Source organism: Acartia tonsa, chromosome 8 (genome assembly GCF_053477335.1).
Source record: "Acartia tonsa isolate MP-2025a chromosome 8, ASM5347733v1, whole genome shotgun sequence".
NCBI lineage: Eukaryota > Metazoa > Arthropoda > Copepoda > Calanoida > Acartiidae > Acartia > Acartia tonsa.
The window spans coordinates 26360505-26385031 of record NC_137267.1 but is presented as its reverse complement, the minus strand read 5'-3'; the positions used below and the strand labels follow the sequence as shown (position 1 = coordinate 26385031).

The 24527-nt window shown below is 32.4% G+C and overlaps 3 protein-coding genes across 4 annotated transcripts in view; all 3 read left to right on the top strand.

Annotated features, from left to right (window-relative positions):
* The first annotated feature begins 10524 nt into the window (after nucleotides 1–10524).
* Nucleotides 10525–14105, top strand: LOC145326392 (uncharacterized). Of its 2 annotated transcripts, XM_080169729.1 has the most exons (3): nucleotides 10525–11983; nucleotides 12339–12665; nucleotides 12918–14105. In XM_080169729.1, exons 1-2 carry the CDS (start codon nucleotides 11829–11831, stop codon nucleotides 12643–12645), a joined length of 462 nt encoding a protein of 153 aa, XP_080025855.1. In that variant the 5' UTR covers nucleotides 10525–11828; the 3' UTR covers nucleotides 12646–12665; nucleotides 12918–14105. The 2 variants fall into 2 exon arrangements, with proteins under 2 accessions (XP_080025855.1, XP_080025854.1); XM_080169728.1 differs by having other exon boundaries at nucleotides 12339–14105.
* A 3379-nt stretch (nucleotides 14106–17484) lies between these two features.
* LOC145326391 (uncharacterized) lies at nucleotides 17485–19337 on the top strand. The gene is made up of 3 exons (XM_080169727.1): nucleotides 17485–17852; nucleotides 18086–18153; nucleotides 18544–19337. Exons 1-3 carry the CDS (start codon nucleotides 17836–17838, stop codon nucleotides 18789–18791), a joined length of 333 nt encoding a protein of 110 aa, XP_080025853.1. The 5' UTR covers nucleotides 17485–17835; the 3' UTR covers nucleotides 18792–19337.
* A 1691-nt stretch (nucleotides 19338–21028) lies between these two features.
* Nucleotides 21029–24527, top strand: part of LOC145326396 (WSCD family member CG9164-like) — a 60353-nt gene continuing 56854 nt past the window's right edge. The window contains exon 1 of the mRNA XM_080169733.1: nucleotides 21029–21093. Coding sequence (XP_080025859.1) covers nucleotides 21053–21093 — 41 coding nt within the window. The 5' untranslated portion in view covers nucleotides 21029–21052. The remainder of the gene's footprint in view (nucleotides 21094–24527) is intronic.

Genomic DNA, 24527 nt, shown 5'->3' with positions numbered 1-24527 from the left:
ATAATGTGACGCGGCATGGATTGTTTATATATTTTGATGCGCACGTTCCTTACTTTTGAATGAGATATGAGTGTGTGAAGATTTCGGAGAACAAAATTGGGCCTATCATTGGTCTCATAGTGCGTGAACGACCCTAGTATACCAGGGATTTGAAACCATAAGAACTTCAGGTAGAATTTGTTAATTTTATTAAGAAGAATGGTGTATAGGACGATTATATGTAGTTTTAAAAAGGCTTTAGCCAGCTAAACATGAAACTTAATAATGATTAATATATGTTTTAGTATTTTTTTATGTGCCTTTATTTTTGCATTTAACAATGATTTATTAAACCAAATAATTTTCCTTTAAAGCCAAAGTTTCCAAAGATTCTTAACCGTAGAGAAAAATGATTTTTAAAAAGCAATTAAGATTACGTGGTTATAAATAACTGGAATTATGAACTAATTGATTTTGTAATTTCAGGACTTTGAAATAATTTCATCAATAAATCTATAATCAAACCTGCTGTTGAAACTTGATGGTTCCTGGTATTGGGGGTTTGTATGTTCGCCAACAGATCTCGAGAACTTCCCGCTAATTCGGAAGTCATACTCAACCAAAGTGTCATGGTTGAGACAGGTAGAAAGCAAAAAATTAGAAAAAACACATAACAGTTGGGGAGATGAATCGATTTCTATTAAAGCGTTGATGATATCATAAACAAGAGATTGTAAAGTGTAATGGTAGATTATGTTTTTTAGAGGGTGAAAACCGTAATCATAGATTATATTTCTGCTTCTATAAAAATGGATTCAACTCCCCAACTGCATAACAAACTCAATCTAAAATTTGTATGTTTTACAGCAACACCTTGAATATTGGGAGACATTGTAAGATATTGTATTGACAGATATGTAACACTTTAGATGGGTATTTTCATATTCCACAAGCTTTATAAAATTTTTAGAATTATGTAACTTAAAATACATCTAATTATATGTTTATTTGTGGTTTCATAGAATAAATTTTTAGTTACTTTTATTTGATAATGTTAACCATTAAGGTTTAGACAGGTTTTTAGCCAGCGGAATTAGACAAATTTCGGAGCCGTTATTAGTCACTTAGCATCCCCTAACCTCAAGGTCCTTAGAGGCTAGTGGTGAATCTTATAAAGATGATTTATTCATGTTTGATAGGTGATTACGAAATTCTTTTTGAAAATTACAATTTAACAACATTTTATTGCACAATTTTTATCAGAAAATCTTACTGGGTTTTGTTCTATTCTCTTATAAACGAGTTCATACTATAGACGTTAAAAATTATTCCTTATAATGTATAATAAGGCATCGTAAGTAGAAGTACATAAAAGCATAAAAAAATAGTAGAGCTGTCTATGGACTGTAGAGCTATTTGTGTTTACTTTCATTAAACTTTTAATGTTTGAATTAAAATAAAAATTTTCTTTTCTTATTTTGTTGTGTTTTCATTGTGATGAAATTCAATATTATGATTTGGTTTCCCGATATTTTCAATTTAAGTTGGATAGGTCTTTGGTCCTATATATTACATGGGTAATAGATATATTATATATGGATACAATTTGTATGGCTGTTTCTGTAACAGTCAGGCAAAATTTAGAAAGAGTAGCTACTTAATTAAAAAGTTCATACGTTCATTTAAAAATATCTAATTTTAAGCTTTTTAACACTTCGCTTCGCTTTTAAAATGTATTAAAGAAAAACAATCTAATCTACAATTTTGTATACATATTGGTGTTTGATTGGTGTTTATCTATCGTTTTTACGGGTTGAAAAGCTAAATGAACCATACTACAAAATAGTTTGGTTAACTCCATATCTAAAATTCCAATGATATACTATTCTATATTAAAAGCGAATATATTCTATTATTTTTATGGTTGGTCCGTCAGTAGATTCAAACCTGGCATGGCCATTCCTAGTAGTAGTTAGGTTAGGTACGATTTAGAAAACTTGGCAACTCTTAATCGTTACCAGTATGTCTTTACTTCCATATCAAACATTTCGATGTTTAACCTTTGTTAGTTCGTCCTACCTTTTTAGAGCTTCGCTGGACATCCTTGTTTTGATATATATTTGCAAGAATTGAATATGTCAACATAGGTATTGTATTTTGTTTTTAAAAATAAAAAATCTCTTAAACGGTTCTGTTGACCCGTGGTCGGGTTATAATTTAAAATATCTCAAAATGTGTTAATCACTTAAATACAGGTTGCCTTTTTACACAACATACACTTTAATATCATGAACTAATTGAATTTCATACTTCAAATTATTGCGATATCTGAATACCAAATAAACTTTTAACAAAAAAAAACTTTAAAACATGGCGTAATCACATTTATAGACTGCTTTAATCTAATCCTAAAACAAACAATTAAACTATGAGGTCTCTGCCAACTGTTTTAGAGTTACTAAGCTTTCCAGATTAAATTATAACAGTTATTGTAATCATTGTGCAAGGTTTAAAGTCTGTAGGATAATTCTAACATGTCCTAGTTTATGATCAAATCATTATGTTATGAATATAGTAAAAACTTGATTTTGAGAAAAAGTTAGAAAGAAAAAAAGAACTAAAATACAAATAACAGAGAAATTAAAAGGAGTAAATGTGAACACATTTTGCTGAGTGTTTTTGCAATTAGGAGAAAAAAATTTACAAATTTTTACATTTGAAAGAACATTTTTAATTATGGTTTAAGAATTTGAAACAGTTTGACTTCAACAAGGTATTGGATGACAAAAAAATTAACAATCTTCCTGTTACAATTTTTGTGAATCCTTGTATATGTTTACATGTCTTCTTATGTGTTTGTGTAGCAAAAGACTTAGCTAATCGCCTAACCGATATGGTTCTTCTTTACAGTGAAACTTTTATTAAGTCTTCAAATTATTTAAAACTGCTTTGCTTATAGGAAGGCTCCTTCTATATAGAATCGTTCTTAAAGCTATAGTGGTACCAAAAAAATTACCCCTCCTAACTTTTTTGTTTATGTAGAAAAGTTGCTGATTTTTGTCGTGAAATTTAAAGTTTATTGGCAACTACATCCATTTGTAAATTGTTTTCAATCAATTTATTATTTTTTATATGATTTTTTATCGTTTTTTTACGTGCTATATAGGTCCGCCTCGGCGCGAGTAAAGACACCCGCCAGTTTTATCGCCCGGGTCGGCGCGAGTAAAGATATCCGTCAACATATAGATTATAGATATCAAATGGGCTTTTTTAACCGAAAAGGGTGGTTCCTATAGCCAAAACACTAAATATGATATAAATCGTTTCGTATCTTACTTGTAGCTCTATAAATTACATGAGGTTATGTAGTTTTCAATTACGGATCGTATCGTAGTATTAGCTACTCTACAACTCACTTTAGACGTGCAAACATTACATTTTTAATTTTTTGGGCCAAGAAACCGGGTATTTAAAAAAAAACCGGGTTATAATACCAAGGAAAACCAGGGAAACTGCCAAAAACGGGTACCTATGCCGGGCGGGTTTCTTTACTCGCGCCGAACCGGGCCTATTTGCAACTTTCCTGTGGATGCCACTAGAGCAAAAAAAATTGGAATTCCGTTTTTACCATAATAAAGCTTCCCTGAAATTTTCAGCTCGATACATCCATAAAAGTGGCGCTCGTCACGAATGGGTTAAACCCAAAAAAAAAGGTTATACAAAATTCTAATGATTTCTTTTAATTTGATATAATCATTTATTTTGAGCTATAATCTGTTGTGTTGTGTGAATAAGAATTTGTAGGCGAGAGAAGAAGAACTCATTACTGGCTCTAATTGTTCTACTTCATTTCTGGAATATACAGAAGAGCAAAAAAAAACAAGCTAAATTTTCTCATGTAGAATTTAGCATGTACAAATAATTTAAAATTGGTTGTTAATGGGCAAAAATATGCAAAATTTATTATACATATACAGACTTACATCAGGTATCCTAACTACCAAACAACTTCCCTTATTACGCAACTAGATGGAGGTTGCGTGAATACTTGAGTGTTTGAGACAACATGTTGTGCAAGCAAAATGGGTGGATTTTTTTTCCAATTTTGATACTGCCCTGATTGTAAGTCCAGACAGTTACACTTGTTATATGAAGTTCAATCCTTGTAGGAAGATTCCTTTAACGATTATGTGAATCAAGAAAGCATATACTATTACTCAACAATGGTAATTCTCAGGACGATAAAGCACGCTGCTATAAAGCAAGCATTTAAGCAATTTTATGACAAATTAGCATCCAACTTCTAAGTAAATTAATTTTCTTTCTTATTCTATACTTTCAAATGGCGGTTACGCCCCTAGAGGCCAAAACATTGTTTTTTGGCAGTGGTCGTTTTTTTCTGGGGGCCATTTCTTTTGGATTGATGAACCATATCAAGCGGTTCAACAGTGAAAGATCCTTTGATACACACACACACACATCCTGTTAGTATTATATACTAACAGGATGTGTAACGGTTAGCAAGATTCTTTACTTCACACTGACGCACCATTCAGACAGACAGACATCCTGTTACTTTTAATTAAGTTTAATTCGTTTAGTTTGCAGGGATCTGAAGGGACAAGACAAATGACAATGGCCGATAAATTTTTGCGTATCTCCACAAAATTACCCCTCCCGTAGATTACAATAAGTGGTTGAAAGTGAAACGTTTCGACACTCGACACAAATATTTGTTAAGCCAATGAATAAAAAACGTTATTATAAAACTTTGGGGAGTAGCGCAATATTATTGTCCTCTACCTCTGGTTAGTTTGACTGATTTATTGAGCTATGCTTTATCGTTAATGTCATCCTTGTTATCTAATATAAAGATTTAATGATCGTTAGCGTAAAACAAGTAATAATGTTTTTCCTTTTCAGGGCAAGAAATGTGAATTATAAAATAAATTTACTTAAACCGTGTCAAACTAATGATGTTAAAATGTTTATCTATTACAACAGCTAATATAATAAAGGTATGTTGCTATTTATATATTCATAAACAACATAAAAATAAACAGTCAAAACCATCATAAAAAGGTCGAGCAATCAAAATGAGTGTTGTCTATAAAACTATCAAAATCTTTCCAATAATGTGCGTTTTATTTTGTTGATCAGAATCAGCATAATGATTATCAATGGCAGATAATTGCACAATAAATATTTTCTTTAGATAAAAGATCCCTGCCTGAACCCCTCCCCCCATTGATAAATGTGTAATTAATCTATATGAATGACAAGAGAACATGCGTAATTATATAATTATTAACCTACTTCTAATACATCAAATAGCAGCTGCGCTTAGAGCCTCTAGTGGCTTTATGATTGGGTGAACGATGCATGTCTACTGTCTAGCCAATCCTTATGTTCCCTGAAAAACTCAACCCTATCCACGTAGGGATTTCAGAGCTTCGTTGCTTCAAACAAGCAAAGCCTAACTAATTTACGATATAGACTTGTTGCCCATACTGTAGCCTCTAGGAGAGAACAAGGGATAATAGCATAAAACCACCTAAAGATATTTATAAAGCTTTCCTTAAAAGTAAATTCATTCGAACTAGTAATTTTCGATCTCTAGCTTCCGATGAAAAAAAGGATAGGAATCTAGTAAAAAGCATTTAAAGCAAAACTATTTTGTCCCAAATTTTTTACTTACTTAAATAACCTTATATAAAAGAAGCAGGGTCTGTGTATATTTTGTCCTGCCTCTAGAGGCTAGGGGTGGAGTCACTAGTTTTCAACGGATTTCAACAACTACACAATATTTTTCCATATTTTTAGTGACTGCGGAAAACCCAAAACTTCCGGGAACTACAATCTCCTAAATAACCTAACTTAAAACTAGCATGTTTATTTCGATTCTTTATAAGGTTTTTGCTTCATTTAAACGTAATATTCCGCATTCCATAGGCCTTTTTCCAATCCAAACTGTTTCCTTTAAAAAACTTAGCGTTGGTAAACAAATGACAAACACACGAGATACAGACAGACAGACAGACAGGATAGACAGACAAACAGGATAGACAGACAAACAGGATAGACAGAAACCCTAACGCATAACTTTTCTCGTATGGTATGTTGTAAATAAAGTGTAACCTTTTCTCCCTTTAGTCTCTTAACTCTTCAGAGAGGCTGTGTGTGTGTGTGTGTTTGTGTGTGTGTGTGTGTGTGTGTGTGTGTGTTTGTGTCGATGTGAATGGGATGTTAACCACTTCCCCCCTTCCTTCTCATCATTCCCCCACTCCACAATTAGCACACCCCTTCTCTCCCAGGTTCTACGAAATACCAGAAAAAAAAATCGTTTTACCAGAAAAGTGGTAAAGCTGGTCAACCTGGTATAATATACCAGTTTCGTGGTAAATTTTACCAGCAAAAATTTTAGCCAAAAAATTAGTCAAATTTTACCATTTTTTTTGTAAAATTTGACGAAACAAAAAAACCCGTTTTTTGTGTTTTAAATAAAAAACAGCTCTTCATAATCAGTTGTAGTACTTTAAAATAATGACTTTTATACAATGAAGCCTAAATTTAAATTTTTTTTTTTTTTTTCAATTTTACCACTTTTGGAAGTTTTACCAAAAATGTGGTCAATTTTACAACTCTATTTTTCAGGTTAAGTCCGAATTTTCGGACTTAGACAAAAAAACACAATTTGGTCAATTTTTACCAAAAAGTTGGTAAAATTTGACAAGGTATTTTTTTAGGCTAAGTCCAGATTTTTGGACTTTGCCAAAAAAAATGAACTTGGTAAAATTTGACCAACTTTTTGGTAAAAATTGACAAGGTAAATTTTTAGGCTAAGTCCAAATTTTTGGACTTTGCCAAAAAAAAAAACTTGGTAAAATTTGACCAACTTTTTGGTAAAAATTGACAAGGTAAATTTTTAGGCTAAGTCCAAATTTTTGGACTTTGCCAAAAAAAAAAACTTGGTAAAATTTGACCAACTTTTTGGTAAAAATTGACAAGGTAAATTTTTAGGCTAAGTCCAAATTTTTGGACTTTGCCAAAAAAAAAAACTTGGTAAAATTTGACCAACTTTTTGGTAAAAATTGACAAGGTAAATTTTTAGGCTAAGTCCAAATTTTTGGACTTTGCCAAAAAAAAAAACTTGGTAAAATTTGACCAACTTTTTGGTAAAAATTGACAAGGTAAATTTTTAGGCTAAGTCCAGATTTTTGGACTCTGCCAAAAAAAAAAACTTTGTAAAATTTGACCAACTTTTTGGTAAAAATTGACAAGGTAAATTTTTTGGCTAAGTCCAGATTTTTCCAAACAAACATCCTTCTACTTAATGATAAAAATCGCAAATAAAATATAATGAGGAAATATTCAGACCTAATACTTTCCAAACAAAGCATCCTTTTACTCAGCACTATTTGCTTTCGTTATATGGAATATGAAATTAATAAAATATGATGATAATGATTTTATTTAGAATTTATTTCATATTATAACATAACAGGTCATATAGATATTATCCAGGTCAATACTGAAACTACAAAAGATTGGCATCCAAGATAACAACAGTCTACTACTGATGCCTAAATGTCGATTGATAACAGTGCCACCTGGAGAGGTAAATTGTAATGCTGCTTTTATGGAGATTAATGTACTGAAGAACAATCAGGCAAGTCTCCTACCTGGAGGTACTCTGACTATTTGGCTGGAAGTTATAAAACCTGGACCTGAAAGTGCAGTATCCTGTCTCTCTGGTGACCTGGAGAATTGTTTTGAGGATCCAGAGTTTACTGATTGTTTGATAGAAACTAGTACCTCCAAATTAAAAGTGCACAAGTTTATACTTGCCTCAAGATCTCCAGTATTTAAGGTAGGTTTTTCCATTCTTACTTGTTAATTAAATTCTTGTCAATATTTTTAGGTAAATTTTTAGGCTAAGTCCAGATTTTTCCAAACAAACATCCTTCTACTTAATGATAAAAATCGCAAATAAAATATAATGATGATAATGATTTTATTTAGAATTTATTTCATATTATAACATAACAGGTCATATAGATATTATCCAGGTCAATACTGAAACTACAAAACTTACTAGTATCGTTTCTGTAAATAACATTTTTTAGAATTTTAGCTTGTGGAATGTTTGGAGCTCTCGAGTAGAACTTAATTAATAAACACCGATTGGGCGGATTGTAATCAATACGCTTTATATGTTAAAGTCAATATTTTTTAGAATTTTAGCTGTGGAATGTTAGGTGTCAACATTGTCGTCATAATAAACACTGATTGTAATCAATACGCTTTATTTAAGTTAATTTTAACTGACTAACAGAATATTCTCTGTTCAACATTGATCGTCATAATAAAACTTATTAGTATCGTTCTGTAAATTATTTGTTAATTTTAACTGACTAACATATTTTAACATATTTTCTCGGTTCAACATTGTCGTTATAATAAATAATGAAATTTTTTGTATAATCTGTGACTGTTACATGTTGAGATGGAACTCTAGTTGTTCTCCATGGAACTGCAAAGCTCCACGTACTTCAAAACTGGTTCAACTCCAAAATCCTGAAAAAGAATATTCATTTTTAAATTAAGCAATTAAAGGATTAACAAATCAAAAAGGCCTTACAAAAAGGAAAGTTAACGGTTTTGGGAAAATTTCATGGAGAAAGTAGATACAGCTTGTGTATGTGCCTGCTTATTAGAGAAAGTTTAATTCAGTTATCAATACATAACCAGACTGAGAGAAACTAAGAATGTCTTATAACGGGAATTTGGAGTTATGGTATGAATTAAATAGTCGTATGTTAGTACTAAGAGAGAGTCTAGAGATTAGAGCCAGAACTGACAATGTCGAGATCCAGAGGGAGGTTTGTAAGAGGTTATATCAACATGGATGGATTACTACACATCTTAATCGCTGCCGTCCTTCCCCTCTGCTGCCCGCCGCTGCCCAGGCTGCCGAACTGGCAGCTGTTCTTCACGAAGTAAACATGCACGAGGATGAATGTAATGCTGTTTAGATTTTAATAATATCCTGAATGTACTGTTTCAATAATATAAAGTAGTAAAATCTAATTTTAAATAGCTACCTATCTAGTACATTATTTTTATGTATTAACTTTTGTCTAACCAGTTTAATATCTATCTAATAAATTTAATAATAGCTTAATTGTTAATATAATTTAGTATACAGTTTCATAAAGGTAGTTCGATGTGTGTCTGTGTATATTAACTTCATATTTGTTATGCTTGTATACATGGAAACTACCTTTTGGGGCCGAGGTGTTGCCGTAGTTGCGTGTAGGATTATTCCAACTATCTTTTATTACAAATAATTAAACACTTACTTTTAACGGATGAATTTCTGATGGCAACAGCTTCATGTTGGTGCTTAAGAAATGTTCCACGGTCGAATTGCGGTCAGCTTATAATCAGAGAATACACCCAGCTGTGTGCGAAGCTAAACCTGAAAAAGAATATTAATTGAAATATAATTTATATATATTTTTAATATTATTTTACATAAAACACATCTTATAATATCTTTCTATTAAGGGTATAAAACTTCGTTACGCTTAAAACAATCATAAACCTTAAAGGGCGAATATAGGTTGGATATAATATGAGCTTATTTCAAAGGTGCTATTATATAAATTATAATAAATAATTTAAAGATAATGACATATCTAATTGTATTAGTCTGTTTACAGCTTATAAAACCTGTCTAACTCAAGATAATATTATGTAATTAGTGTGGTTCCCTAAGAAATCAAACACTCTACCGGTATCACACAAGGCTTCGTAGCAAGGTTGAATTAAAAAGGTTTCGTTAAAGGATAGTCTTAATAACATGGCCTAAAATATCCATGTTCTTATTAAAATTATTTTAACACTTACTTCTATGTAAACCATTCACTAATTGCAGCGCCCATATATTTTCTCACGAATCTGATTCCTGGTTAAGTCTGAAAAACAATATTAATTGAAATATAATTTGTTAATATTTCTATTATTATTTATATATATTAATAGTAGAATACTTTAAATATTAAGAATAGGATAAAAAGTCGTTCTTATATCATATATCAAAAAGGTTTAAAAAATTATAAAACAAACAGTTTATCGAAGTAGCTTAAAACCATGCGTAAGGTCCTAAATTATATTGATTTTTTTATTACATTATTTAAAACTTACTTCTATGTGAGCCAATCTTTAATTGCAGCGCCCAAATAGTTATTTCTGATGAATCAGTGTTGCTGAACCTGAAAAACAATATTCAATTTAAATATAATTTATTAATATTTCTTACATTCATATATATTAAACCCGGATTATTTAATATTAAGAATAGGATAAAAAGTGTTTCTTAGATCAAATCAAAAAGGTTTAAAAAAGGCTTAAAACAATTATCCTATTATATATATTAATATTGTTCTCTTTTACAACGAAGCTTTTTATTTATTTTAATCTATAGCTGAAACTCAAATTAAAAATAGGATGAGGCCTCGACTTTTCTCTTCCTACTTTAAGTGCCCCTAGAGGCTTCTAAGGGGCATAGCCGCTAGTAAAACTTAAACCGTTAATCGAAGGCAGCCTAAAACCGTACGCTCAAGGTCCTATATTATTAATGTTTTTATATTAAAATTATTTAAACACTTACTTTTACGCAAACCACTCTTTGATTGCAGGGTCCATATACTAACAGCCAAGACTGAAGGTGGACACGTACTTTTTTAAACATCTGACTATCATCTCTTTGATTGCAGGGTCCATATATCAACACTAACAGCCAAGACTGGTAGACAAGTACTTTTTTAAACTTCTGAATATATAGCTCTCTAGGAGTTCTTAACTGACATTCATATAAATCTTGTGACATGGACCATCTCCTGTCAATCATACTTGGATATAACACGTATTTTCTCTAAGAGACTTGAACTATAACACTCATTGTTTACAATAGTTTTCAATCGGTATAGCGGCATTCATGCACATGCTCTGTACAGGTATACAACTTTATATTGAAAAATATTTCTTTTATATCCATTGCAATATATTTTTTTATATTTTATCGATGATATTTCATTTAAGTCATTGCCAAAAATATATTACATTCACATTAAAAAAAATTTACATTTATTTAACTTTCGTAACCCTGTTTTCAGATGATAAAATCAACGTGCTGGACAAAGTTGCCAAACTTTAAAAAACACCTTATGTATATAATATCATTTTAATATTTTACCGGTTAATTAATTAAAACTGCATAACTTATATAATTCATGAAATGTTATTATTCGTTGCAATTTTACGATTAAAAATATAACTGTCTTGCAAAGTGTTTTGCCACCTATTCAATCTGTATGTTGGCAACCGTAACTTTCCATCGGCGCAATAATTCAACTGGACTATATGACTACGGTGCATTTTTGTATTTTAGTAATCATTTTTAGTGAAATTACAGTGAATTAAGACGTTAATATGTATCATTCTGTTTTATAATTCAAATTTTATCATTAATTATTGAAAATTCTTTCTAAAATATTCTTCGTATTCGTTTTTTCTCCCATTTTTGGGACTCTTTTTAGCTTACGTAATATACAGGACTTTTTTAAATGTAAAATTAATAAATATATGTCTTGCACCGTAGTATAAACGGATTGTCGCAAATATAGGAGTACAATTATAAGAATGAAACTACTTTTTTGGCCCAGAGGTGCCGGAGGCACTGGCTAAAAATAACTGTTTTTAATCTTATGCTTTTAGATTTTTATATTCGTAGAAAACCATGCATATAATACGATATGCTAGTTACCTAGTTTTTTGGCGTATGAATGAGAACACCTGTTCCTATCCACCGGATTCGAATGAATACGAGCTATTTTTATTTTGTAATTTTTTATTTCTTAAATATTCTACCTTTTCAGATAGTTCTGAATAACAGGCTATTCAAGTTAATCACCTGGGTACGCGTACATCATAATAACAGGTATGGGTGTATATTAGCTGTATAAGATTTATTTTTTTTCTCCTGCTACAAAATTTGTTTTAAATAAATAGGGGGGGGGGGGGGGGGAAGTTTTGACACATTTGCGTAAACAGGGAGTATAGGCTTTATCTTTGGACTGAGAGTATAGGTTATTAGGGATAAAATCATTCTTATATGATGAATTTTCCCAAGTTTTCATATTTTTTGGATAGGCCTCCAGGTTCCGGAGCTCCAGGCCTTCTCCCCCCCCCCCCCCTTGTTTAAGGACAAATAAAATACCGGAAAGTTAAAAAACATTAATCACACCCCTCCCAAAAATAAACAAGACAAACAAAATAATCATTCCTCAAATTAGGATGGATCCATACCAATACCACGAGCTGCATGACAGATGGGACGCCCTCATGGTTAGGATGTTGAGACTCTTCTCCAAGCTAAATATTCGAGTTCAAGAAGAATCATGTGGCATTGATGACGCTGTTGAAATAGTAAAACTTTTATACCATCACGGTTGGGTAGAGACACACTTAAAGAAGATTGAACCTATGCCCGAGAATCTCTACGAGAACGAGAGACCCCGCCTGGATGATACCGAGAGACGTGTCATTGACCATGAAGCCGACTGTGCACCTTTCCTCACCAACGTCAGCCCTTTTTTCTAAATAAAACCCAGAGTAACAAGGTAAAAACTACGAAATTATTGCAGGGGTGTATATTCTGCTCCGGGGGGGGGGGGAGGGGAGGGGGAAAAAAGAAATAAGTGGATCAATGATGGAAGTTGCTTCAAATCACATGCTCTTGTTCATGGCTAGTTGTCTTTTGTAGCAGGGGAAAAAATTGTTTTTAACCAAAAAATGTTTCAGAATTCTTTGAGTTTCTTCATTAAAAAACGCTTTAGTTTTCTCATTTTTAATTCAATGTTCTTTCCTTTCAGGGAAGAGAAAGGAGAAGCTAGGAGAAGCCGAGCTCGCCGCCGGCGATTTCATCCAGCCTCCGGATATCCATGCTGAAAGCGAATTTTAATTGTAATTTGTGGCGTTATCCTCTTAGAAAATTTTGTTTGTATTATTTAACTCCCCATCCCCCCCCCCCCCCAAACTAAATTGCTGGGTTAGGTTAGGCTAGGTTAAGTTATACGGCTAGGTAGAGGCCAGGGGCCGTTTTTCTAGGGGGGGGGGTATTTCCTAAGAGGATAACATCAATTTGTTCTTTCAGAACATTTACGTTAACCTCTCTTTGATTGCAGCGCCCATATATTTTATAATTAAGTACCCATGGTGACAGTGATCGAGCCCCACTGGTCGTGCAGATATATAATTTCCTGCATATAAACATTAATAAACATTATTTACCCCTAAAGCCGACGATTACGTATGCACGTGTACAGTTTTTTAAGCTTCTGGCTATAGCTCTCTAGGAGATCTTAATTGATATGTTTTATTTTTTGTTTTTGTTTTTTGATATTTTTGTTATGTTGTTTTTTATTATTTATTATTATTTATTTTATAGCAAATTAACAAATTTTCTGGGTTCAACATTGTTGTTATAATAAAACTCCATGCAACTGCAGAATTCTGCAAAAGTCACGACCAGTGGGGCTCGATTATATATGCGTTCGTCGGCTTTTCAGGGAAGGCAGGAAATTTATATAGGTATTATCCAGGTCAGGACTGGAACAAACAAAATATTATGTATATTGTATATAGTTATTTTTTTCAAAGTAAAAAAATGTCAGACCAACGCTGGATGACGTATGTATAATTGGATCACAATTTTGATAGGTAAGTTTAATTAATTTTATAGACAATCAAAGAATAAATAAGGGTATTTTCTTGTTTGTAACTCTAACTCTTTATTTTGTGAGTTCCTTTGACATTTAATTTTGGTTTCAAAAAGTGTCACTCCCCCCCCCCCCCCTTTTTTACTTTCTCCTTCTTTCGTTATATGTAAACAAGTAATAACCTTATTATTATAACCAGGGGTGTATATTCTGCACAAGATTTATTTTTTTTCCCCTGCTACAAATTTTTTTATTTTTTTTCCCCCCTAGATTTTTCTGAAAAAGTAGGGGGGGAAATAGAAAAATATTTAAAGAACTCTATACTTCATTTATTTTATCCCTCCTACCACACATTTCTTTAGTTTTTTTTCACCAAGGAGGGGGGGGGGGGAAATGGAAAAAATGTTTTCAGTTTTCTTAATTTTTACATTTTTTTTTCCTCCAACCACTTATTTTTTATTTCCACCCCCCCCCCCCCCCCCTGAGCAGGGGATCCCATGCAGAATATACATCCCTGATTATAACATATACTTCTTATTTCAGGAGTTACCTATACACCCCTGTTAGACGTTATTGCAATGGGAGACAATTTGATTGGTACACTCTCTAAAGCTCTACTGAAGCGTATAAGAAGTGGAGATAAGAGGAAAAATGTACAGGTGACTTTTTACAACTAATTATTTCTACATATTTAAGATGAGACCTTACTTTTCATTACTGTACTTAAAGTATAATCTATGCTCGACTTTAATTTCTATTTTTCACTTGCAGTCAGCGCACTATAAACATGCTTGCTCTTACACCAGTATAGTCATATGTACTGTAATCAATTGACACGTGTAGCTTGCCCAAATAACGATCCATAACAACTCCCCTATATTATTTTAAATAAGTAATTCACTAATTATGTAATCTTTTTCCAGTTGCAGCATAAACTGAGGTCCATAAGAAAACTCTTCTGTAATGCAACGAGAAACAGAAAATGGCGCAAGAAACCTCCACAAAGTGAAGACAGTCAGCCATTACTAGTTATTTTCCCCCCACCACCTGAACAGGGGATCCCATATAGGATATACACCCCTGATATTTCAAATTAGCAGCTACGCTAAACCCTCTAATATGAAGTATATCTCTTAAAGTTTCTTTTGCCACTCCCTTCCCTTGCCGGTACCTATGAGAAGAACCCGATCTGTTCAGTGGTTATCGAGATCCTTCGGTACATTAACACGGACATCCTGTTACTTTAGTATTATTTTTTTTTATTTTTCAGGGACGACGATGGATGGGAGACAATGCAGAAAATAAAACAAGACCTTAGGGCAGCAAAGCAAAAAATTGCTTCTTTGGAAGAGGAGATCGCTTGTTTGGAAACACAAACAAAGTAAGAAATTTTTTTCACTTCTTTTTTTGGTATTTAATCCGGGCGACTGTGTTGTAAATGATTTTTCGGTACAGACAAATTCACCTTTATATATTACAAAACTAGCAAGTATGCCTCTAGGGGTAAGGTGGGAGGGGTAAATGTGGACCAAAAAAAAAGTTTACTATTTAATTATAATATGATTGCTTAATTCAGGGAGCAATCCAAGAGATGTCCGGCGGCACAAAAGGATGACCAGAAGGTCGGACAAGCCTCTGTTATGGAAGGAGAAGCAAAGTAAGATATCCTATTATATAAAGTAGTAAGCGTTTTTTGTTTGTCCCGAAGGATAACCGCTAAACCGATATTGTACTCCTTTAAAGTGAAGCTTCTTATAGGTCCTGGAAAGGTTTTAAACTATTTTTGTGCAGGGTGTCTTCACCCCCTTCCCCAAAAAATATTTTTACTCTTCTGAAACTGAAATTGAAAATGGGAAGATGTTGATTTTTCCCCTTCCAACCTTAAGTGCCCCTAGAGGTTTCTAGGGGCGTAGCCACTAGTTTCTTTTAATAATCTTTTTTCATACTTTATCCGGGCGACTGTGTTGTAAATGATTTTTCGGTACAGACAAATTCACCTTTATATATTACAAAACTATAGCAAGTATGCCTCTAGGGGTAAGGTGGGAGTGGTAAATGTGGACCATAAAAAGTTTACTATTTAATAATAATATGATTGCTTAATTCAGGGAGCAATCCGAGAAATGTCCGGCGGCACAAAATGATGACCAGAAGGTCGGACAAGCCTCTGTTATGGAAGGAGAAGCAAAGTAAGATATCCTGTTATATAAAGTAGTAAGCGTTTTTTGTCTGTCCCGAAGGATAACCGCTAAACCGATATTGTTCTCCTTTAAAGTGAAGCTTCTTATAGGTCCTAGAAAGGTTTTAAACTATTTTTGTGCAGGGTGTCTTCACCCCCTCCCCCAAAAAATATTTTTACTCTTCTGAAACTGAAATTGAAAATGGGAAGATGTAGATTTTTCCCCTTCCAACCTTAAGTGCCCCTAGAGGTTTCTAGGGGCGTAGCCACTAGTTTCTTTTAATAATCTTTTTTCATACTTTATCCGGGCGACTGTGTTGTAAATGATTTTTCGGTACAGACAAATTCACCTTTATATATTACAAAACTATAGCAAGTATGCCTCTAGGGGTAAGGTGGGAGTGGTAAATGTGGACCATAAAAAGTTTACTATTTAATAATAATATGATTGCTTAATTCAGGGAGCAATCCGAGAAATGTCCGGCGGCACAAAATGATGATCAGAAGGTCGGACAAGCCTCTGTTATGGAAGGAGAAGCAAAGTAAGATATCCTGTTATATAAAGTAGTAAGCGTTTTTTGTCTGTCCCGAAGGATAACCGCTAAACCGATATTGTTCTCCTTTAAAGTGAAGCTTCTTATAGGTCCTAGAAAGGTTTTAAACTATTTTTGTGCAGGGTGTCTTCACCCCCTCCCCCAAAAAATATTTTTACTCTTCTGAAACTGAAATTGAAAATGGGAAGATGTAGATTTTTCCCCTTCCAACCTTAAGTGCCCCTAGAGGTTTCTAGGGGCGTAGCCACTAGTTTCTTTTAATAATCTTTTTTCATACTTTATCCGGGCGACTGTGTTGTAAATGATTTTTCGGTACAGACAAATTCACCTTTATATATTACAAAACTATAGCAAGTATGCCTCTAGGGGTAAGGTGGGAGTGGTAAATGTGGACCATAAAAAGTTTACTATTTAATAATAATATGATTGCTTAATTCAGGGAGCAATCCGAGAAATGTCCGGCGGCACAAAATGATGATCAGAAGGTCGGACAAGCCTCTGTTATGGAAGGAGAAGCAAAGTAAGATATCCTATTATATAAAGTAGTAAGCGTTTTTTGTCTGTCCCGAAGGATAACCGCTAAACCGATATTGTTCTCCTTTAAAGTGAAGCTTCTTATAGGTCCTGGAAAGGTTTTAAACTATTTTTGTGCAGGGTGTCTTCACCCCCTCCCCCAAAAAATATTTTTACTCTTCTGAAAATGAAATTGAAAATGGGAAGATGTTGATTTTTCCCCTTCCAACCTTAAGTGCCCCTAGAGGTTTCTAGGGGCGTAGCCACTAGTTTCTTTTAATAATCTTTTTTCATACTTTATCCGGGCGACTGTGTTGTAAATGATTTTTCGGTACAGACAAATTCACCTTTATATATTACAAAACTATAGCAAGTATGCCTCTAGGGGTAAGGTGGGAGTGGTAAATGTGGACCATAAAAAGTTTACTATTTAATAATAATATGATTGCTTAATTCAGGGAGCAATCCGAGAAATGTCCGGCGGCACAAAAGGATGACCAGAAGGTCGGACAAGCCTCTGTTATGGAAGGAGAAGCAAAGTAAGATATTTCTTTTAATATTATTTTTTCATACTTTATCCGGGCGACAGTGTTGTAAATGATTTTTCTGTAAAGACAAATTCAACGTGTTCCTTTATTTATTAAAAGCGAGTACTAGCAAGTACGCCTCTAGCTGGGTAAGGTGGAAGGGGTAAATGTGGAACCAAAAAGTTAACTACTTAATTTAAATAAATTATTATATATATATTGTTTAATTCAGGAACAAAACAGCTGCAGCTGGCTCTCCAGAAAATTCGGATGAGAACGAGGTTAAGGAAGTCACTGTTATGGAAACACCAGCAAAGTAAGATTTTTTAAAAATTGTTTTTACTACTTTATCCTGGCGACTGTGTTGTAAATGATTTTTCTGTACGCTAAACCCTCTAATATGAAGTATATCCTTAAAGTTTCTTTTGCCACTCCCTTCCCTTGCCGGTACCTATGAGAAGAACCCGATCGGTTCAGCGGTTAACAAGATCCTTCGCTACATACAAACAAAAATCGTTTTACTTTGTAGTATAGATTGTTTAATTTCAGGATGAAAGACCAACCGGATTTTGATATAATTTATGAGAACATAAAGAATCCAGGACCAAAAAGCCCAGGTATAGTACAATATTTATACTAGCGACTGTGCCCAAAGCATATAGTGAAACATTTCTGTACTACATTGTATTATTACACTAGGTTAGGTTAGGTTAGGTTAGGTTAGGTTAGGTTAGGTTAGGTTAGGTTAGGTTAGGTTAGGTTAGGTTAGGTTAGGTTAGGTTAGAATAGGCTAGGCTAGGCTAGGCTAGGCTAGGCTAGGCTAGGCTAGGCTAGGCTAGGCTAGGCTAGGCTAGGCTAGGCTAGGCTAGGCTAGGCTAGGTTAAAACTAGAAATATTACTCTTTCTATTAATACACTAGGTTAGGTTAGGCTAGAAAAAAAAACTATTGTAAAATTGAAGTATTTTTTTGTAAAAAAAAGTAATTTTAAAAAATATTTTAATTTCAGTGTATGGGGTGTCAGATGATGAGCAGGAGATGTTTGAACCACCCCCTCCTACAATCCCGCCAGCATCAAAACTGAGTAGGCGCAAAAGAAGTGCAACACCGGGGAAAATCAAGACCTGCGCCCATGGACGCAGTCCCCGAAGCGAGCTGCCATTGAACACGAGACTCATCGAATGCACCTATATGTGCCCAGACTGCCGCGTCTTCTTTCACAAGAGGCAAAAACAAAGAAAAGAAGGACAAAAGTAAGCTGATGTATAATAGTCCTTCCAGTCAGATCATATATAAACTATTTGTGATAAAAAAGTGATATATATCAAGATATCTTGAGTCAAAAATATGTTTAACCACCTTTAATTTGTACGTACATTAATCTATATGACAGTTTGACAGTTTTGTTCTGACGATGAAAATATTCATATAATATTATATTTGAAACCGCTATTCCTATATAGCAAATTTTTGAAAATTTAATAATGGAAAGTAACTTCGTAATATATTTTTCTTGTATAAAAATGTTCTAGTATAAAGTACAATTAGAATCCAGATCTCAGCAATTAAAACCTATGTATATTTGTGTTAATTTCTCAGCTTAAACCGATTAAACATGCAGTTATATTATCTGTAAAACTATGTAATATTTGGTCATTTAAACCACGTCTAGAATTATAGACTAATTAAGAAAATTTCTGTGAATATATACCTATATAGTATCGCGCTATCGTACCTATGTAAATCATTATGTAAAAAAATATGTTTAAGTGTTTCAATCAATAAAGATAATAATGAAAACAATTTTTTTTTTATTTTTGCGTTTTGTGTACAAGCGAGGTTTTTCTATAATTAAGGTCGTTTTTTACCACTTTCTCGTGATTTTTACCACCCGTTTTTACCACAATTATTGGTAAATTTTTACCATATTTACCCTATTTCTGGTAAAATTTTACCAGTTTAGGGCAAAAATATTACCAGGTGTTGAACAGTTTTACCACTTTTTTGGTAAAATTTACCGCAAATTTCTGGTAAATTTTACCAAAAAAGTGGTAAAAATTGGTCAAAATCTGGTATAAATTTGCGTCCTAAAATGGTAATATTTTACCGGAAATCTGGTAAAATTTTACCGATAATTGTGGTAAAAATCGATGGTAAAAAGCGTCTCGGAGTACCACTAAAAGTGTTTTTACCACGATTACGGTAAAATTTTACCACCTTTTAAATCGTATAGGCTGGTAAAATTTTACCATAAAAGTGGTAAAAACTAGGTTTTTTTATGGTATTAATTCCGTCCTGGGCTATCTCTCTCTACCGTGATCTGAATATATATAAAAGTTACACCCATTTTCTCTCTCTTTTTTTTCAATTCTCTCAATCTTATTCTCGTAGCTGTATTTCTCTCTCTCTCTCTCTCCTCTGTAAGAGAATATATATACAACACCTCTGTATTTCCATAAGGCCGTAAATTTAGTTGATCATCGTAACGGAGGTCAAACGGATCACTATCCTTAAAATTTGTGAAAATATTACATTTTTCATTTTCTTTAATTTTTTATATTAAATTGAACTTAATAGTTTACCTGTTATTTATGTTATGAAATGCCATTTTTCGAATAATTATCATTCATTTTATTTTATTCATTTCAATTAAGTTAAAAAACTAAAATCTTTAACCTCATTAAAATTTTGTGTTAAGAAAAATTATTTTCTCAGGAATTAAATGTTTAAAAAGAATTTTAAAATATTTTATATAATCTATTTAGAAAATATTTCAATTAGTTTTAGATTCTATAAAAATCATTAGAAAGATTAATGCATTAAAAACTAAGACAATGCAATGGGTTAAATATAATCCTTTTAATAAAGAAATATTATTTAAGTTTATTAATTTGTCTTTTCGCATAACATTACTTACCAATGGATAAATTGATACCACCTTTCTAGAGAATCTTTATTTCTGTCAGGATTTTGTATTATTTTGGATAGACAGGTTCTACAAGTTCAAAATTAATTTAAAGTCTTTTAACTATTTAATTATATGTTGAATCATTATTTTGACAAAAAGGCAAAAATACAAAAGGGGTCTAATGCACTCACATATTTTTTTTACAAGCCCAAGTAATTAATATTGATATATCTCTCTATTTTAAGGAAAATTATTAAAATACTAAAAAAATGCAGTATCAAAATTGTCCTTTTTTTTATCGATATTTAAACTAGAGCTTTTGACCTCAGTCTTTTGGGGGTGTTTTTGATTAAAAATCTCTACTTTTTTTTTTTGTCTAAAACCGTTTTTAAGTGAATGGGGGTGGGGGGGTGGGAGGGGTTTGGGGTGTGTGGAGGAATTAACTTGAGAAATTGGTAAGGTATATCACCTACAAGGTTCACTAGATTTTAGGGAATAAACGGATATTATTCTACTTTTTATTAAAGATTAACTAAGAATTATGATATTAAATGAAATATTTCTTTATATTAAAAATCTAATTTGCAGAATGAAAGTTATTATCAAATGAATGAACCCGTATATTGTAAAACGTGTGGAGCGGCGTAGAAGGTAGGTTCATTTATATTGTAGCGCGGCAACTCTTAAATTTTATGTTTTGTCTATACGTCTGTATTATAGAGCTGAACTATCCAAAAATTATGTTGGTTATTATATCAACCTTGGTATGTTGTCATAATGCCATTAGAATGTAAGCATATTAGTTTTATATGTCATTTAATGTAATTCTATAGAAAGAAAGTATTAAATTACTACGCTATTTTTGAAAAAAATGTCCTTGTTGTGTACATAAATAATATAAAAGCTGTAGATAGTGGTAACATGATTGAAATTTGTCAAAAAAAAACCACTAAATCAAAACGTGTGAACAAATATGATGTACATTAAACTGTATTTTAGAAATAATATACAGATATTCAAATTTATAAAATATTTGTGAAATCTTATTTTAAACAAAAAACAAGGATGTCATCCATAAGTAGCAAATCAAAAAAATCATTAATGGACAATTGGATCAACTGAGTTAAATATAAGATGTTCAGTGGTCAATAAAAAAATATATTAAAGTTAGAATTACGAAATCTTTACAAAAAATCAGCTGTCTACCTCAAACAGGAGGCGTGTAAATTACGTTTCCCAGACAAACATACAGAAGAGCAAATATAGTTATTAAGTTTCTTTTTTACTATTTATAGTAAACATGGTGCTATGTAAAAAAAATCCCCAAAACCTATGAAAAATAATAATTAAGATATAATTTTAGTTATGGTAAAGTGCATAACTATTTAAAGTAAGCAACGAATTATTGTAAAAAGTTTTGCAGCAATTTCCCCCCATTAAAAAGTGGACCACAAACAGACTGTTGCTTATTGTATTAAGTTAGATTGAGTGAGAGTTTGGTCTTTGACAGGTGGATGGGGGGGGGGGGAGTGGGAGGGGTTGGTGGTCTACTCGTAGGATAGATGGATCATACAGAGAGAGAGAGAGAGAGGGGGCAATGGGCTGTTTATTACACTAGTCCTCAAAGGTTTATAATACCGTTTTCTTATTTGTTGGCTTAATAACTTTGGGGACTTCTAATGTTTTTTTATTTGTTTGTTTATTTAGTTGAGTGTCCAAACGTTCAAACAACTAATTGTTATCTAAAAAAGGGGTAATATTGTGTATTAACATTGGGAATGTACATCAATTCATCGGCCATTGTCGTATCCCTTTGAATTTCTGGGGGATTATACCATGGGTTTGCTGTGTTAAAAATATAGGTTTATGTAGAGGGGGGGGGGGAAGAATGTTCCACTTGAAATATTGAGGGATAATACCATGGTTTTGCCATGGCTTAGTTTGCGTGCTTTGTAACAAGTGCACTTTAAAGTATAGTAAAGGGAACAAAACCAAGGACAAAAATTTACATTTAAAAACATTTATTGATTTTGAAATTTTAAGATAAGATTTATGTAAACGCTTTCCAAGTATTAGAAATAGAAATCTTGAAACTGTTTGAATAAATTTTGGACTCTTTTCTGAATATTAATATTTATGGCTTTGAAAATATTAAAAAAACCCTACACCTTGAACTTTTTGAAATGTGGATTCTGTAGGGGGGGGGGGGGGGGATGGTTGGTTCAATAATTTCCGTCGAGGGTCATCCTATCTTTCAAATAGCTTAAAACCATGACAAGAAAAGAAGGTACATTCCCAGAAAAGCATTTTTCCATTGATTTAAATATTTAGGGACATATTTATATCGCTTTGTAGATAACATACTAAAAGAGTTTATTGTGTGCCATTTAATTTATTTTCTATGTGAAAAATGCAATGGTATTTGCCAGTTGAAAGTCAAAATGACACGCCAGGAATTTTAAGAATTAATGTACACAGAAAAAAAATTCAAATTGATTGTTTTGTTTGTTAACTATGAATAATTTCAAATGTAGACGCCACAAAATTAGGTATGGGCTACATTTTCACTCTGTCCACAGGTTGGGGACCCTATCCCGATTTTATATTGGGTCTTATAAATTAGCTAAATAGCGTTGGAAATATAATTACAGCCAAGTCCTTACAAAAGAACAGAAAGCAATTTGCTGGCAGATGAACTTGGGCCAGACATTTGTCAGGATTATATACTACATACATATAATTATACATTTATTTTGTCACCTGTCTAAGTTCTAAAACCATTAAATGAATTAGGTGCTAATGCTCAACTAATGCGCACCTACCGATACCCATTTATAATCTCTTTTTTTGAAAGGCTAGTCCCTATTATTTTATAAAGACAGTACAAACCATAAATGGGTTAAATATCACGTCCACAAAAAGTATTTTTCAATTTTAATCGTCCTGTAAAGGAAAAAAACACAATTCAGTAAATAATACATACAAAAGTCTATTTTAAAAATAAATGTTAAATATTTAATGTTGATCTTTGTATTTATTTACATAACAAGCTGCAATTATTCGCTCTCCTTTCTAAACACACATTTAATTGCCATTGTGTCTTTTTTTGCGATTATGATACACTCTAATATGCGGAAGTGAATGTGCAAAAATGCACTACTATATAAAACTTTGTAACCAGATCATGAAACTAATTTTTTTCAATTCAAAATTTTTGTGATAAACTTTCAATTTTATTTGATATTTACATTTTGAAGAGTACAAGAGTTTTGAATATTTATTCTAAAACTCTAAAAGTCTACTAGTCAATACTTAGGTTGTGAGACTCTACAAATGTCAATATTCGTTTGTCCTACCATCATGATGTAAACCTTTGCTTAAACGGATGTATCTTGTTTAGTCGATATATTACTACTTGGATGTTATACCTGATTTTTATGTACTCTGATAAAGTAATACTCGCAGCTGGATAAAATAAAAATACCCCCATCTTCCCCATTTAATATTACCATTTTTTTATCTGTCAACGTTAAATACTCTGTTTAAGTCATAAGAGTATTTTTGTCCTTGTCTGAAGTTAATTCAACGCCCCCCCCCCCCCCTATTCTTAAAATTAGTTTAAATTATTGTTTGCTTGTTGTAGTTGCGAACTAGTTCCTAAAGAAAACAGAAGATAGCAAAAACTTCATAGAAAAAATTTCCGCAGATAATAAAATAAAAATATAAGATTAATTCTAGTTGTAGTTGGCAAAATTATTCGTGAAAATACTCAATTGTACTATACGAAGCATGCTTTTTAAGTATGGCTCAGAACCGGTTCTAATACTGCGTTTTCGAAGCCATAATGAAAAAAGCTTCACTTTACATTCTGATTTGTAACAGTTAAGAGCTATGGTTTGCGTTAAAGCTTTACTACAAAAGTCATTAATCATTCTTGTTATATCAAATTTAAAATGTTTCATTACTTGTGTTTTTGAGAGGTAATTCAAATTTGATCCTAATATCAGTCACGGATAAAAGAGAAAAGTAGTCAAACTTTTATTCTGTTATTGCATCAACGTATGAATGAAGCAAAAATGTATTTA